The 14,772-nt window shown below is 33.0% G+C and overlaps 1 protein-coding gene across 5 annotated transcripts in view; it reads right to left on the bottom strand.

The window, feature by feature from the left end:
- LOC106459911 (transcription factor GATA-4-like) overlaps positions 1-14,772 on the bottom strand; it is a 96,263-nt gene that overhangs the window by 14,720 nt on the left and 66,771 nt on the right. For 3 of the 5 annotated variants that reach the window (XM_022386868.1, XM_022386875.1, XM_022386885.1), the window contains 2 exons: positions 6,190-6,641; positions 1,661-1,850 (listed from right to left, as the gene is read on the bottom strand). In XM_022386868.1, the coding sequence (XP_022242576.1) occupies positions 1,661-1,850; positions 6,190-6,519 (520 nt within the window). In that variant the 5' untranslated portion in view covers positions 6,520-6,641. The remainder of the gene's footprint in view (positions 1-1,660; positions 1,851-6,189; positions 6,642-14,772) is intronic. The other 2 variants (XM_022386872.1, XM_013919582.2) reach the window with 1 other exon arrangement.

Below are 14,772 nucleotides of genomic sequence, written 5' to 3'. Positions count from 1 at the left end.
AGATGTAATATCGTACAGAACAATGATGCATTATGCAGGTAACAAAAGAAAATGATTTCAAATGTCGCCTTAGGACACCACAATATTATAGAAACAAAATTAATACTTTCCTTTTGTTACCATGCAATTCTGTTAGCTGAGTGAAATCATATAACGATTAACAATAAAAATCCTTTACAGGCTCACCTAAAAGTGAAAGGTTTAACATGTAAGGATATATCATTGTCTGATAAAAAAAGAAACCTAAACTTATTTACACGTAACACTTTATGTTGCAAGGATAAGTAAACATCTTTCTTGTTAGAGTTCTTCATTATACGATTTAATGAAAGGTCAGTACATGAGATAACTATGAGAATGGTATCTTTGAAAATAAATTTAATATGGCCTAAATAGAAAAAAGATTGTCTTTCGATTAAAATGCCTTTATTATAAAATAGAATATAATGTTAATTTTTATACTGGCTACACGATAACTCTCAAATTCAACTAATTATAGTATTCCTCTGGGTTATCCTTCTATTTTCGTATAATATGTAATGAATTTATCTTTAGCTTACAAACAGTTGGTTATAAACAAAAAATCGTCGAATTCCACATGTCATTTTATCTTTAGAAAAATACCTCAATTAATCGCATTGCACTTCATGAAAACGGATTTATTACAAAACAATAAACTAAAGGGGATGTGAATTAAAACTAAATTACCAGTATCATCATAACTGAGAGGAATGTTTAAGTCCTCTTTTAAAACAATTTTCTATCCTACCAGCAACAGACACAGTTTTCAAAGTTACACCTGAGTATATAATTTATATTTGAGCTTGTCATTTCCCTCATAATATAACTTGAGGAATAATTATTTTACTAAATACAGGTTTGGCATGTTTCATTAACAGGTGTAGAAATATTGTAGCGGCTATAGATAAAGATCACTTTTATGAAGTCACGGGTATAGATATCTAGTCTGAAAACAAGACCTCAGACCATATGTTTATTCGAACACAGTAAAAAAAGCCAGCTGCACAGGACAGCACATTACACCTATAATATATACACAATTCAATCTCGATACTGCATCATGCAAATAACTAACAACTACACACATACATGTATTATTTGACATACGTTTAGAATGATTTATAATGATAAGAAACACCTGTGACAACACAGTATGCTTTTATGTGTTATTATTTTAAAAAGTAACAAGCACATCGTGCAGAGTTGACACAAAAACAGCAACGAAAACACACACTTTAGTAATGCAAATTATTCTAAGTATGACTATAAAGCTGCCAGCGTCAAACTGGGTAACAATTATAGAATTCATAGGTCCAGTCAATATCACACGATAAATATATAAATATCTTCTTGTTTCGTTAACAGTAAAGAAGAATTTTACAATTGTTAACTCATGTATTGTACCTTCGAAACATAATTTCTTTTTCTAAAAATGAAAATATTCCACTATAATAACAAGCAGTTCATAGCTTATTTATTCATTTGTAATTAAGCACAAAGCTACACAATGGGCTAGCTGTGCTCTGCTCACCACGGGTATCGAAACCCGGATTCTAGCGTTGTAAGTCCGCAGACATACCGCTGTGCCACTGGGGGGGGGGGGCACTATGTTCCTTAAGAGAATGAATATAACACCTACCTGTTCGTCGCGCTAGGGGCGCTGCCGTAGCTTGCATTGTCTGGATAGACACCATCCCACTTTCAAAGTTGGCCCAAGGATTGACGTCACCGCCGACATAACTAGCGTGTGAACTGCGTCCATTAGTACGCGACAAATAGCTTGAAGCTTCTCTGCAAGCGGCTCCAACAACTCCACCTGGTGTCGCAGGCTGAAATTATTTACAATGCTAATGAATCTGTTTGGTTTATTTTTACAATCTTTATTAATCTATTTTAGTTACAAGTATTTTATACAAATAAAACAGTCATGGTATTTGAGGAAAAGCTTAATTTTAATGCATATTGTACATGTAAGATATTATAAGATTATACTTTATATATCAAATTCATGATGTTAGAAAAACACATAGGTTCAATAAGTCTTGATAGAAATGAATAAAAACCCTATAACCCTTAAAGTTATAGGGTTTTTATTCATTTTATACGTCAAAGATGTGTTTAAAATAGCTATTTAAAATTCTTAGATTTTAAAAATAAAATTAACACATATCATTTTATCCTATAATACACATATCCTCCAGTGGGTCAGCAGTAAGTTCACGGACTTACAATGCTAAAATCCAGGGTTTGATTCCCTGCAGTGGACAGAGTTTAAAACAAACAAACAAAATACGTATACACAACAAAAACGTTCACATATTCCAAAGTCCCTTGTTGCCTTCTAGCAAAGGATTGAGACTTTTTATTATATCATATATTATAAATTCCTTAATGCCTTCTAGTGGCTTAACAATAAATTCGTGAGTTTATAACGCTAAACTTATTGTTCAGTTCCTGCGGTTGGCACAGCATAGATAGCCCACTGTGCAGCTTTGTGCTTAAAAAACGAAATTTCTTAATGTTGTATAGCATTGTGTTATATCCTAATACTTTTAAAAATACATTAACACATACCTCACTTTGGGTAGCGATATAAGATTTGAATTGAATCTTATTATATTATGTGTGTGTGTGTGTGTTGTGTCTCAACTTCAGAAAAGGAAGAGATGCATTAAAATGTAATCTAAATGGACAATCGTTTGTCTCAAAAAATTTACAATAAAGTTCTTTGTTGTTGTTTTTTTACTCTCATTGCCAAAATACTGAATTTCGATAACAAAAAAACATAAACACTTATACAATTAGGTATTTTTTCCTGGATTCATTCATTCATTTCAATACTGGCTTATTCGCAGACTGATTTTTTGACCTAAATAACTACATATACCCTGTTACTAACATTTTCCACCAACCTTTGCCATATATTTGGTAGACAAGTCTGCCACTCAAAGCAGCTCCAAAGGTAGTAAGATATCAAGGATTACCCTACTTTTTGCCATGGACCAGTGAAGTAACTCTAAATCAGCTAAAACAGGTTCACCCAAGGTTTTACCTCTACTACTTCTCACAGTTGAGGATACATAATTATATCCAAGCCATTCTCCAGGTTCTCATCCAATTTAGATTATCCTTATTTAACCCCCCTCACGAGTTAAGATGTTTAAGGTGCCATGAAAGTCAGTGCCTTGCATTAACGGTTGTAATAAGTAGATTACTGTTCGTGAGATCCAACAGCAGGGAATTCCTGCACACAGTGGTTGCGCAAGTCTTGCAATGCTGAATCTGAGTGATGTATTTTTTAATGCCACGTGTTGCATTTCGAGTAATATTTCGTTTCAGCACGCTCATTGGTCATAGCCATAGTAGATTTGGCAAAGCTGGTAGACTGATATGTCTCTGACGCTCTTATCTTCAATACTGTGTCCAATAATTGTTAATTTCTAAAGGATATTAAGATTTTTTCCTTAGGCATTTTCATCTGAAATGCCTGTCTGTGGCAGCTGCTGACCAATAGATTTGTACATAGCGTTGCACCAAAGGATTCACATGCAAATTAAATTGTAATGATCCTCTTTCTAGCTATAGGTGTGCTGTCGCAATATTTTCGGCATAATAATGAATATCATATTAAATCTATTTAGATAAAAAAAAAGAAAAGTAAGCCTACATTTATTATTAATGTGGCTGATATATATATATATAACATTTTTCAAGACCAGAAAATCGTTTTAGAGAATTTAATAAAAATATTTGAAATATTATGCAGTTGTAACTTATTTTCGAAAACGTTTATTCATTATTTTACCTTTTTTATTACCTTAAAGTATAATAAGCAAATACTATGTCAAAATGAGAAATCTTTTCATACGCAATATGTAAATAACTTATTTCTATTTTATACTTAATTAAATGGTTATCTGGCCTACCTTCTCCAGGAATCAGGGTGACACCAAGTTCTTTATGATGAAATAGTTTAATTTTGAAATGATAGGTATTACAAAAGAATAGACGATACACAGAAACGACAACTAAGCGGTATCGCGTATAGATTAAATTGATAAGGCATTTTTGTAAATTCAGTTGTTTCAAAGGAACACAGAACATAATGTAACAACTGTATTCAATATATTTCTATTTGCTGCTGAGAAACACATAACTCAAAATCATATTTAAGAAGACTGTCATATTACGGTGTTTAAGACTGAACTGATAACTTTATTATTTTGCAATTATGTAAAAATAATTACAGAAATAAATTATCAGAACCGTAATATTTCCATTGTTATATGTATAATCCATACCTGCAAGAGGGGAAAACGCACCTCATCGCTTATATAGATAAATTTAGGGTTAATCCTATTTTAGAGCACTTAAAATGATGAGTTTGCTATTCTAATTTTCAATGTCGTTTTATGCACTCATATAGGAAAAGCGTTCGGGTCACAGATCCCTAAGATTCCCTAATTTTGAACTAAGGACCAGACGGGTGGCAGCCAGTTAGCAGTACCATTCGTCTCAAGGGATCTGCTATACGGTGAAAAGAATAAGGTATTTACTGTTACCTTTTTAACTCACTCACAACTGAAAGTGCGGAGCGTGTTCAGAGGAATCAAGACGCGAGCTTTGGATCCACCGATACGTAGTCCAGTACGCTGACAACTAGGCCATGAGCAGTCATGTGCACAAACTGAACTCTTAATATATTTGAGTAAATCTCGATGTATGCATATAGTATTTTTTGTTACTTTTGAATGAAAAATCCTTAAGAAAGTTGATATAAATTTATTTGAAAAACAGCAAAATAATTTGTGTTTATTACAAAATAAGCTTAACAGTTTTAGTAAATAATGAATTTAAGATATTTACTTTAAGAGCTTGCTAATAAAAATCACAAATATGGATTGAAATTTTAAAAGGATTATTCAAGTAATGCTACAGTTTTATAGTTATATTTTCAAGTGGTTTCTCTATAATATTGTAAAAAAAACAGCATGATACTTTGTTAATGATATAATTTGAGTTACTAAAAACTTATTTGAGTACATCTTGGACAATAATTTAATGAAATATGGAATACTGTCAAATTAAAACATTTCTACGAATTTTAGCCTTTTGTAATATTTAAAAAAGAATCTAATTAGCTTATGTTAACTTACACCTTCTTTCAGAGAACACATCTTAACTAACCTCTATTTCATAGCTCTTTTAACCACAATGTAAATAACTACAAATACAAAAGAACTCCTGAATGGTGAACATTTCCATCCTTATGATCATATCGAGGTAAATTGTTACTGTTTTCCCTACAAGTTACAAAGTTTTGTATGTATGGTGTGTATACGTCACAAAGCTGTGTACGTATGTTGAATATAAGAAACAAAGCTGTGTACGTATGTTGAGTATGAGTTACAAAGCTGCGTACGTATGTTGAGTATGAGTTACAAAACCGTGTATGTACTGTTTTTCCATGAGTTACATAACTGTGTGTGTACTGTTTTCCTATTAGTTACAAAGCTGTGTACATATGTTGAGTATAAGTTACAAAGCTGTGTACGTATGTTGAGTATAAGTTACAAAGCTGTGTACGTATGTTGAGTATAAGTTACAAAGCTGTGTACGTATGTTGAGTACGAGTTACAAAGCTGAGTATATACGATTTTCCTATGAGTGAAAAAGCTGTGTATGTACTGTTTAGGAAAAAATAATTGTTTAGTGTCCTGATAACTCATAAGTTTATCAATTAGATAGCCCAACGCATATTTGGTTTTTTTATCAACTAAAGTTAGTCCGTATCATAATTGTTGTAAAATAAGTTAATTACCACTTGGTTGTAATATTAAACATATGTTTATAGGCTATATCTTCATTAACTTTATATTTCTCAGCCATCCACATCTCGCCTTGTAAATTCTTAGGAAATAGTTTTTTATTTATATGTGGTAGTCGAAATGTGGTAAAACGTTTTTTTTTTCTGCGTGTGTTTACTTAAAATGGTATGTTTAACTATAAAACCTTAAGCAAGAATGTAAATAACATTAATTGTGTTTAAAATGGTGTTAACTAACTTTGTTTTATCTGAAAATCTTCCATTCCATTTTCTGGACATGTTTTGCGATGGCTTGTTTATCAGCAGTGAGCTATCTCAAATAGTAATACAATAATAAATACCTGAAAACCGTATCTCCCACTTGGTATTCCGGCATGTGGAGTTGAACATGCCGAGAAAGAGTCTGCAGAGACCGGACTCGGACGGCCATTGGTGGTACCCCACACACTGACCGCAGAGCAGTGTGAGTGAGCTGCTGGAACAGGAGGAGAAGGAGTACCGGTGGCTGGGCCCATCATTTGGCTTACAGAAACCGATGGGCTGTGCATGTACTGGTGCATATGGACGAGCGAGCGCGTGCTGGGCACGTAGACCGGGCTGGTATGAAGATAACTCCCAGAGTCTTGATAGGAAGGTGCTGGTATATGAACAGAAGGGAGGTTTTGAAACATGGTACTTCTTTGATAAACAATGAAGCTCGAAGGTTAATTAGGTTAAGCGTCTAATTCTTGGTCTCCGTCAGCTACATCAGAAAACAAAGTCAGCATATATAATATGTTCGAATCATGTCGACCTACAGAAAAAGAAAGATTTAAGTAAGACAAAACGTATATAATGAATAAATAATTGAACCCCACATGAAAGTTTAGGTAACTACAACTTTAACCTTCTCCTACAATATCAAAAACATTCCTTGATGACTGCTTATCCTAAAAAAAAAAATAGTTTTATGCCAAAAACAAGGCTTTTGCAATTGTGGGCTGAGATAACAGCGTAAAGGATGAGTTACCCGACTTATTTTCCCGGTTCTTCTTTTATCAACCTGTCAACCCAGTCTATTTTCTGACCTCAAATACTTAGTAATATCACCCTATGAAGTCACTTTTTCCTATTAAGTCTAGAGTTCTACTCTAGCCAGTGGAACCACCTTCATCTCTTTGCTGTTCTCTCTAAAGAATGTTCCCAGGTGGCTGAGCGGTATGTTTGATGACTTATAACACCAGTTCTACCCTAGTCTGACCGGTACTCACATCTACTTGATCTGTTGTTTTTTTGTAATATATGGGTTCACATCTTAGTAACTTTTCTATTTTTACCCAAGATCAGCAAAAAATATATAGTCGGTTTATTATACTCTGACAAATGGTACGTACTATTGCAGTACTTTGGCCTCTTCACTAACCAGTTTATCGTTCTCTTTATGAAGTTCATTATAATAACTTGAATAAACTGTTCTACACACGTGATAAAGAGTCTTTACTATAAATTCATTAGAGCACCGTTTTATCAGATTACCTGATGTCATAATCATAATATACTGACTATAAATACCTGCCATTTCTTTAAGAAAGTTGTGGACTATTCCTTGTTCCTCTCTCATCAGTCAACCGTATATTTTATCATGGTTATGGTTAACTATCTATACAATCCAAGTGAACTTACTCAAATAGCTTACGATCTTACTATAAACAAACATCGTTGGAATATTGTATTATCTTTAGCAAAATAAACTTATGTTCACTAAACATCCTCCATACAAATTTGTCTTTTTTTCCTAAACAGTCTGTATATATAAACTTCAGAAAGCAAGTCTATTCAGTTATGATCAGTTTATTTCAGTACATGCTAAAGCCCACTCTTCTGCGCTAGTTAGTTGCTATATTATAGTATACGGTTAATTCACCTTCTGTCTCACTGTTAATCTACAACAGTCAGATGTTACTTTAATTCATATGTCTCAGCCAGTTCATATATCATTCTGACCAATCAATTACTTGACCCACCTTACGTTTTCAGAACATAGTCTCCAGTGCATTTACACAGAACGACTCCGTCAAATGACAGTGCTTATTGAATTACTGCACCGTGGATACCTGTTCTTGCTCAATACTTTAATAACAACAAAGATAGGAGGCGTGGTCACGCGCCACCTTCTGTTAATGCAACTAATAAAATCTCCGTAGAGCAGGGTTTCCTAAAGTGTGAGATACACACCCAGAAGGGGCGCAAATCATCTTTGGAGTGGGGGGCGATTAGGGTAGAGTCAATAGTGCAATTATACAAAATTAAGCGTTTTAATATATTTTTATTAATGAAAATAATAAGTAATTATTACAACACGTATAGTATTTTAATGCGTATCCGTGTATTACATCTTGCCAATTAACTTAATCTTTTACTCATTTAAAAAAGAGTATTCAAAAAAGAAACCATATTCATTAAAAAATGGCGTGAATAACAAATGTCTGGGAAACGCTGCTGTAGAGTGTCCGTAAACCATAAGACACAACCAGAGGTTTGTTAGAATATTGTGATCATGCACAGCGTAGATTCCCATCATCTTGTAGGGCAGAGGTTCCCAAACTTTTGTCCACGGCCCCCTGGGGATCCTGATAGTACTGAAGGGGATCCGCAGTAATACATCAAATTTATTAAATTAACATTTACTGAAAGAGTAACGAATAAAATAAAATGCGAGGTTTCTCTTAACTTGCTTAACTAGAATCGAAGTATAGAAATAAGATAAATGTGGAGCCGGATCTTCGTTTGAAACTGTCAAACATTGACCAAGAAATTCGTAAGATTGTTTCAGCAAAGCAGTATCATCCTTCACATTAAAGTAAGTCGTAAGATTTTTTTTTAATTTTCCATATTTAAATCTATTTTCATTGTTCTATTCTTAAAACTATAATCAACTTGTAAAGATAGTAAAATACGCATATGATACACCAGTATTTTTAACAACGGGAGAAGATCCGCCAATACAGTAAAGAAATTGAAGGGGGTCCACCGGTTGGCAAAGTTTGGGAACCTCTGATGTAAGGTCTTCCTTTTCTATCTTTCTATGTATTTGTCTGTTATTCGGATAGGAACACAACCACAGTATTTAGTTCACATATTATTGAACATTCTCCTTTGCTTTAACTGAGAAGATCTTATTTTAGATACAATAGGTCTAAGTGCAAACCCGTCTTTATGAACTTTCGGTAACCCATACATTATCCCTGGATGTGAACCACGTGGTCTTAACCCCGAATATTAAATTTCGTTTGTTATATCTTGTTTTTTTCTTAAGATCAAATAAATGTCTTTGTAATTAATTTTATCTTGTTTTGTTTGGATCAGAATCCAGTTTCTTGAATTTTGTTTTATCACTTAAAATCTCCTTTGCTTTCGTATTATAATTATTTTCATTAAGCAGTGCTATGCCATTCCCTTTATGTGACTTACTAACAACTAAGTATTGCATTCGTTTAAAATAATCAAGAATTATGGAACATCTGAATATTTTGATTTAACCAGTTTTCTAGCATTGAATAACATACTTTGAAACGGTGTGATGAACTCCTCCGGTAAAAGAAAATTTCACGATTTTCGCTCGAGGTAAAGTGAGTTCATAGTGAAAACATGTATATTAATAAATATAAGTCAACTAGAATTAAACGAGATTAGAAGCACCATTGGATTATTTTTTAATGGTTTAAACCATCTAATCAGTTTGTTTGTTTGCTTGCAATAGAGCAAAGCCGCATTGGGCTATCTGCTGTGTGCAGCGCAGGGAATCGAAACCCGAACTTTAGCGTTGTAAGTCCGTAAACTTACTTCTGCATCACCGAGGGACACCATCCAATGAGAGGGTTTAACTAATACATTTTCCACTAAAACATTTCTTATCCTTTATATAATCGTACCACGATGTATATTTTAGATGTTAACGTACTTTATATATTTAGTAAAAATGTATAACTCATCCACGATTCCAGAATGAAGCACATATATCTACCATTTACACGTTTGAAATAATTCTTGGCGTTTAACAACACATGAACATTAGAAACAGATATAGGATTTATTCCAAATTAACCAAACTGGCAAAAAAAAGAGATTCCCATGTTAAACAAAAAGGAATCCTCAATTGTCGCAGCACTTGAAATTCTTTTAGTCAAGATTAGAGTAAATTAATCCGTGAGACCTTTTTTTCCTCCTTTTAATTAGCTATATTTTTGTGCGCCAGCAATACCAAGCGTGGGGCGCGCGTATACCCGATTCGATTTTATTACTCCTCAGGATCTCTAACAACCTACCTTGAAATTTAAATTATTTTAGGCAGGATTAGAGTAAATTAATGAATTGATCTATGAGGCCTTGGCGTGGTCAAATACGTCAATCGAAAGGGTTTGGCCTCCTGAGTCCAAAGCTGTAATTAGATCTCAAATCGGTCAAGAGATGACGGAGCTATGAACTAAAAGTTTGTACTTGAAAAAAAACAAGAAACAAAACTCAGAGCCATTCTATGAGCCATTATGCCGCGGCTAAAAAAAACGAACTTTGATTGTAAGAAAAGCTTTTCTCTCTAAAAAAAGTTGCCAAAATTTTTGTTTTATTGTGGTATGAATATTCAGTGTAGTATATATTTTCAAAATACTTTATTGTCTAGATTACAAGTCTTTAGTAAACTAAAAAAGGAAATAAGTTTGTTGATATTAGGCAAAAATTAATGAGGCTCAACGGATTTTTCACAATTTTCATGTAGTGTATTCCTTTGAGGACGGTATTATGCAGAACAAAGGATTTTTCGCAATTCCCTATACGAGCAACATACAGCATTTTTGAATCACGATGGTCGAATTTTGTTTTCCAAAAAAATTCTTCAGCTTGGGATACTGAAATATCTGGTAGGTTTGTTGTTTAAGCGCGTTTAAAATGCTGAAGAAATCATTGAATTTTTCTTTATGATAAGTTAACTACAAAATGCTTTGCCGAAAGCAAGCAAAATTTCTTTGAAAGTAAAATCTAGATATCCTACAGAATCAATAGATCGATAATATCAAAACATGAACGTCAATCTAATTATAGTAGACCTTAGTTGGAGAACAAATGAGTTTGTTGTTAAACGTAAAGTTACACAATGGGCTATCTGTGGTCTGCCTACCGTAGGTATCGAAACCCGAGTTTAGGGTTATAAGCCCTCAGGTTTATCGCTGAACAATCGGGGGGCATACAAATGAGACTTAAAAATGATAATAAATTGACATATTTCTGTGTCTACACACTAGCAAGAAGTTGCTAGTGTCATAAGGAACCCAGAGATAGATGTAGCCACCACTAGTGAAATACAAACTCTCTAAAAGAGTTAACTTATTACTACTAAAAACTCAATTTAATCAAAGTACTTAAACTATCCAGGTATCACATTCTTCTCATTTGACAAAACCAAAGTTGTAACCTTTTTTCTTTTCTTTTTAAAGTTTCGAGCCAATTATACTGTGATATCATAACATTAGTTTCGAGTTACCGTCCAAGAAAGTGAAACAAGAACTCTTGAAAACAAAATTGAAATTATAATGCTATAGCATTAAGTGCAACAGCTAATATTAAATATAAGACACTTTGAAGTTTTTTATTTACTCTGTTACAAAGCAGTGGTTCTGATTCTTCCATATCTCATATGCTCTTTATTCAAATTAGAGCTAAGACTTGACATTTCTGCGCATTTTTGTATAAATAATTTATTTATATAATACTTTCACACGATTCTTTACTCGTATTAGTTTATATATATTTACGATTGACAGTAACGTACTAAAAGACACGTCTGAAAAACTGGTGGAATAACTATAGAATGTATATTTTTAAAATGAATTATAATGAATATTTGCAAATACAAATATTAGTTCAATATTTTTTTGATAATGTCCATGTCAGTAACTATTCATTCAGTAATAATCTGTCAAATTCAGACGCTCTGCCTGAGTCTAACTATAACAATGTATTCCATGCAACACTTTACACTAAACTGTAGATAAAAGACTAACTTATTTATGTTGTTCTAAACAGTTTTACGGTAAACACCTGCGTCAGGAAATGCAGGCACTATTTACAACGTATGTGTAGATAATTCGAGCACAATAACAATATGCCACATATTTACACAAAACGTTCTTAGGTTAAAATTTAACATTTATTTACACATGACTTAACATGCCATGTTTTACACAGTTGAAAATATTTTAGTGCTTACAATAATTTTTCAGCTTCATATGTTAGTTTCAATAATTTCATACTTTTCCTATTGTAGTTTTCTTTTTGGACATAATCTCACGGTAACTTCAGTAACTATATAGATATACAATTATTAGTGCTTTATTTTCACTCTCTCAATCGAATCCTCAGATAGAGGCAGATTCACTAATAGATAAAGAAAATTAAAGTCAGTCGAGCTTAATACGATTTTGATCATTTTGTGAAAAGGAGATTCACTTGGTTAGATGAAACCTGTACAAAACGAAAGGCATTTAAGATAAAGGTGCCTCAGCTTGTTAGAACTTACTTTCAAACAGCTCTATATTAACATGTTTTAAAATCTGTTTATTCCAACAGTGAACTATGTGATTACATTTCATTAAAAGAAAAAAAATATGTATTATAAGGGGTTTCTACCCTGGCTTAATTCATTGTATACAATGAACACATTGTATATAAAGGTGTCGTTTAGGTGAACAAACAAAAAACAATATCAATGTTCAGAAAACACTTTTGTCAAATTAATCGAATCTCATGTATGTGCAGCTCTTTAACATTTTCTGAACATCCCCACGTTAAAACAGTTAAATCATTCATATATTTCAAGAATACTGACGATTAACATGAAACACCCTCAATTAGGGAAAAGCATCCATGTTTCATAGCGTTAAAGCATGAAATAATTTACTGAATTATCTATACAGGAGAAATTAAATAAGGAATCTATATATCTTTTTCAAATATGCCCAACTTTCGAATTTAAAAAAGTAACAAATATTCATTTGACCAGATATGAGCAACATCTGTAGCAAGTGGTTCACGTCTGCAAGTGTAGTAGAAGTCAAATCGCGGGTAAAGTTCACATGGAAATGAGCCAGTGATTTCGGTTTCATCTTCTAAGCCTAATGTGGTGCTTAAATTTGTGTTCACATGCCTCCTTCAATTAATATCGCGTTATTAGAAAATGGTTCATCAACGTCACTTATGACCATACGAGGCTAATATGACTATTGGCATGAACATACTCAAATATCTATTATAAATGACTTTGGCGCATCACAAAATGTAATTTCCAAGATATGGGCAAGATACACTCGAAAGGTGAGAGACCGCATAAAACACAGTGCTAGGACCAAAATCTTAATACTACTCCATACTATGACTTGGCAAAACCGCTCTGTCGACGCTGTGAAACTACAACAGACAAGTCCATTAACGAAACTAAGTTAAAAATCACATCACAAAATATGATCTGCTCTAAGACTAAGATTATTGCTATTTTATAGACAAGCTCCATCAGGATCATATCAAATGACAAAGGCATCTCTAACATCCAGTTAAATTTACCAATGAGCCCAGGTTTCTGTCCTGAATTTCATGTTCAGTATCACAAGTTGTTGAGTGGTACCTTGTCTGCTTAGTGAGTTCTGACTTGGCTCTCTTATGCTTACATTATAAGAATAATATTATAAAAGCTAAATGCTATTCGTCAAAGGACAAGATATAGTAACCACTGTTAGGTCTTTCGCTGGTTCCAGAGGATCTAATTTAGTTTTGATGCAAGCTCCTTCCCCCAATAACACAAAACTCGTATCGTCACTGTCGATTGTGAACTGGAAGTGATTCTGCGAGTCACCTGGCCAGTATTTTCGTTAGACATTAACCCCTATTAAACTAATTTTGGGCCAACCATATAGACGAGTTTCACGTCTGCTTCTCTTGTTGGATAAATCGGATCTGCTGAGAGACACTTTGACTTGAAAATGGGGAAACATTAAGAGATTTAAATACAGAATACAAGTGTTGGCCACTTTGCGTGGACACAATTGCTATTATGGTAGACATATACATCCTGGAACTCTATTTTTTATATATATTTGAATAATGGCATTGCTACAGATTCTATAGGAGCGATAACTTGTCAAAAGGCTGTTGTGGAGCAGTTCGATACTTTTGTTACAAGTTTACAGCTTATAATTTAAATGCTTGCAATATATGTATGGCAAATGTTTGATCCCTAATTTATTTTATTCTCTATAGATATATTCGTGGGGATAGTTAAATAATTAATCAATTATAATTAATTCAGCCTTATGTTTACTTGTATGTTTCATTCTAATTAAATTGAGTGAAATACATGCCCTTTAGTGTTAAGCGTATTGAAACTTACTCTACTTATTGTGTTTACAATATATATTCAAACGAAGTAGTATGATAATGTGTTTTAAAGTTTCAAAAGTAATATGTATATAGTTATTAATTTCTGTATTTAAAAGATCACAGTTACAACGTGGATCATCGCATTTCATTCTACCTTACTTTGTTTTTCCGTTTCTTTTAATTGTCTGTTTGTGCCTCAGTAATGAAAAATAGATGCTTTATTGATGTTGAATATCGAAAAATTCTGTTCACTTCAATTACTTATCACTCTCTCGCCATCCCTTGAAAGAGTTGTTAATATCACAATAAAAGATTGAAGAAAGTGGGTTAGAAGTAGTTGATATTTATATTCCCACAAAATTATCAAAATCCTTAGACTGCGCAAAATTAATTATAATAATAGATATTATTTGACCAAAAAATCCTAGTAAACACACTAAAATAATTTATGCAACAAAATCTGAGGTATTAAGTAATACAATTTGTTTGTTTGTAAGTTGTAGCTACAAAGACTACACAAT

Source organism: Limulus polyphemus, unplaced genomic scaffold (assembly GCF_000517525.1).
Source record: "Limulus polyphemus unplaced genomic scaffold, Limulus_polyphemus-2.1.2 Scaffold31, whole genome shotgun sequence".
NCBI lineage: Eukaryota > Metazoa > Arthropoda > Merostomata > Xiphosura > Limulidae > Limulus > Limulus polyphemus.
This window is presented reverse-complemented; position numbering and strand designations above follow the sequence as displayed.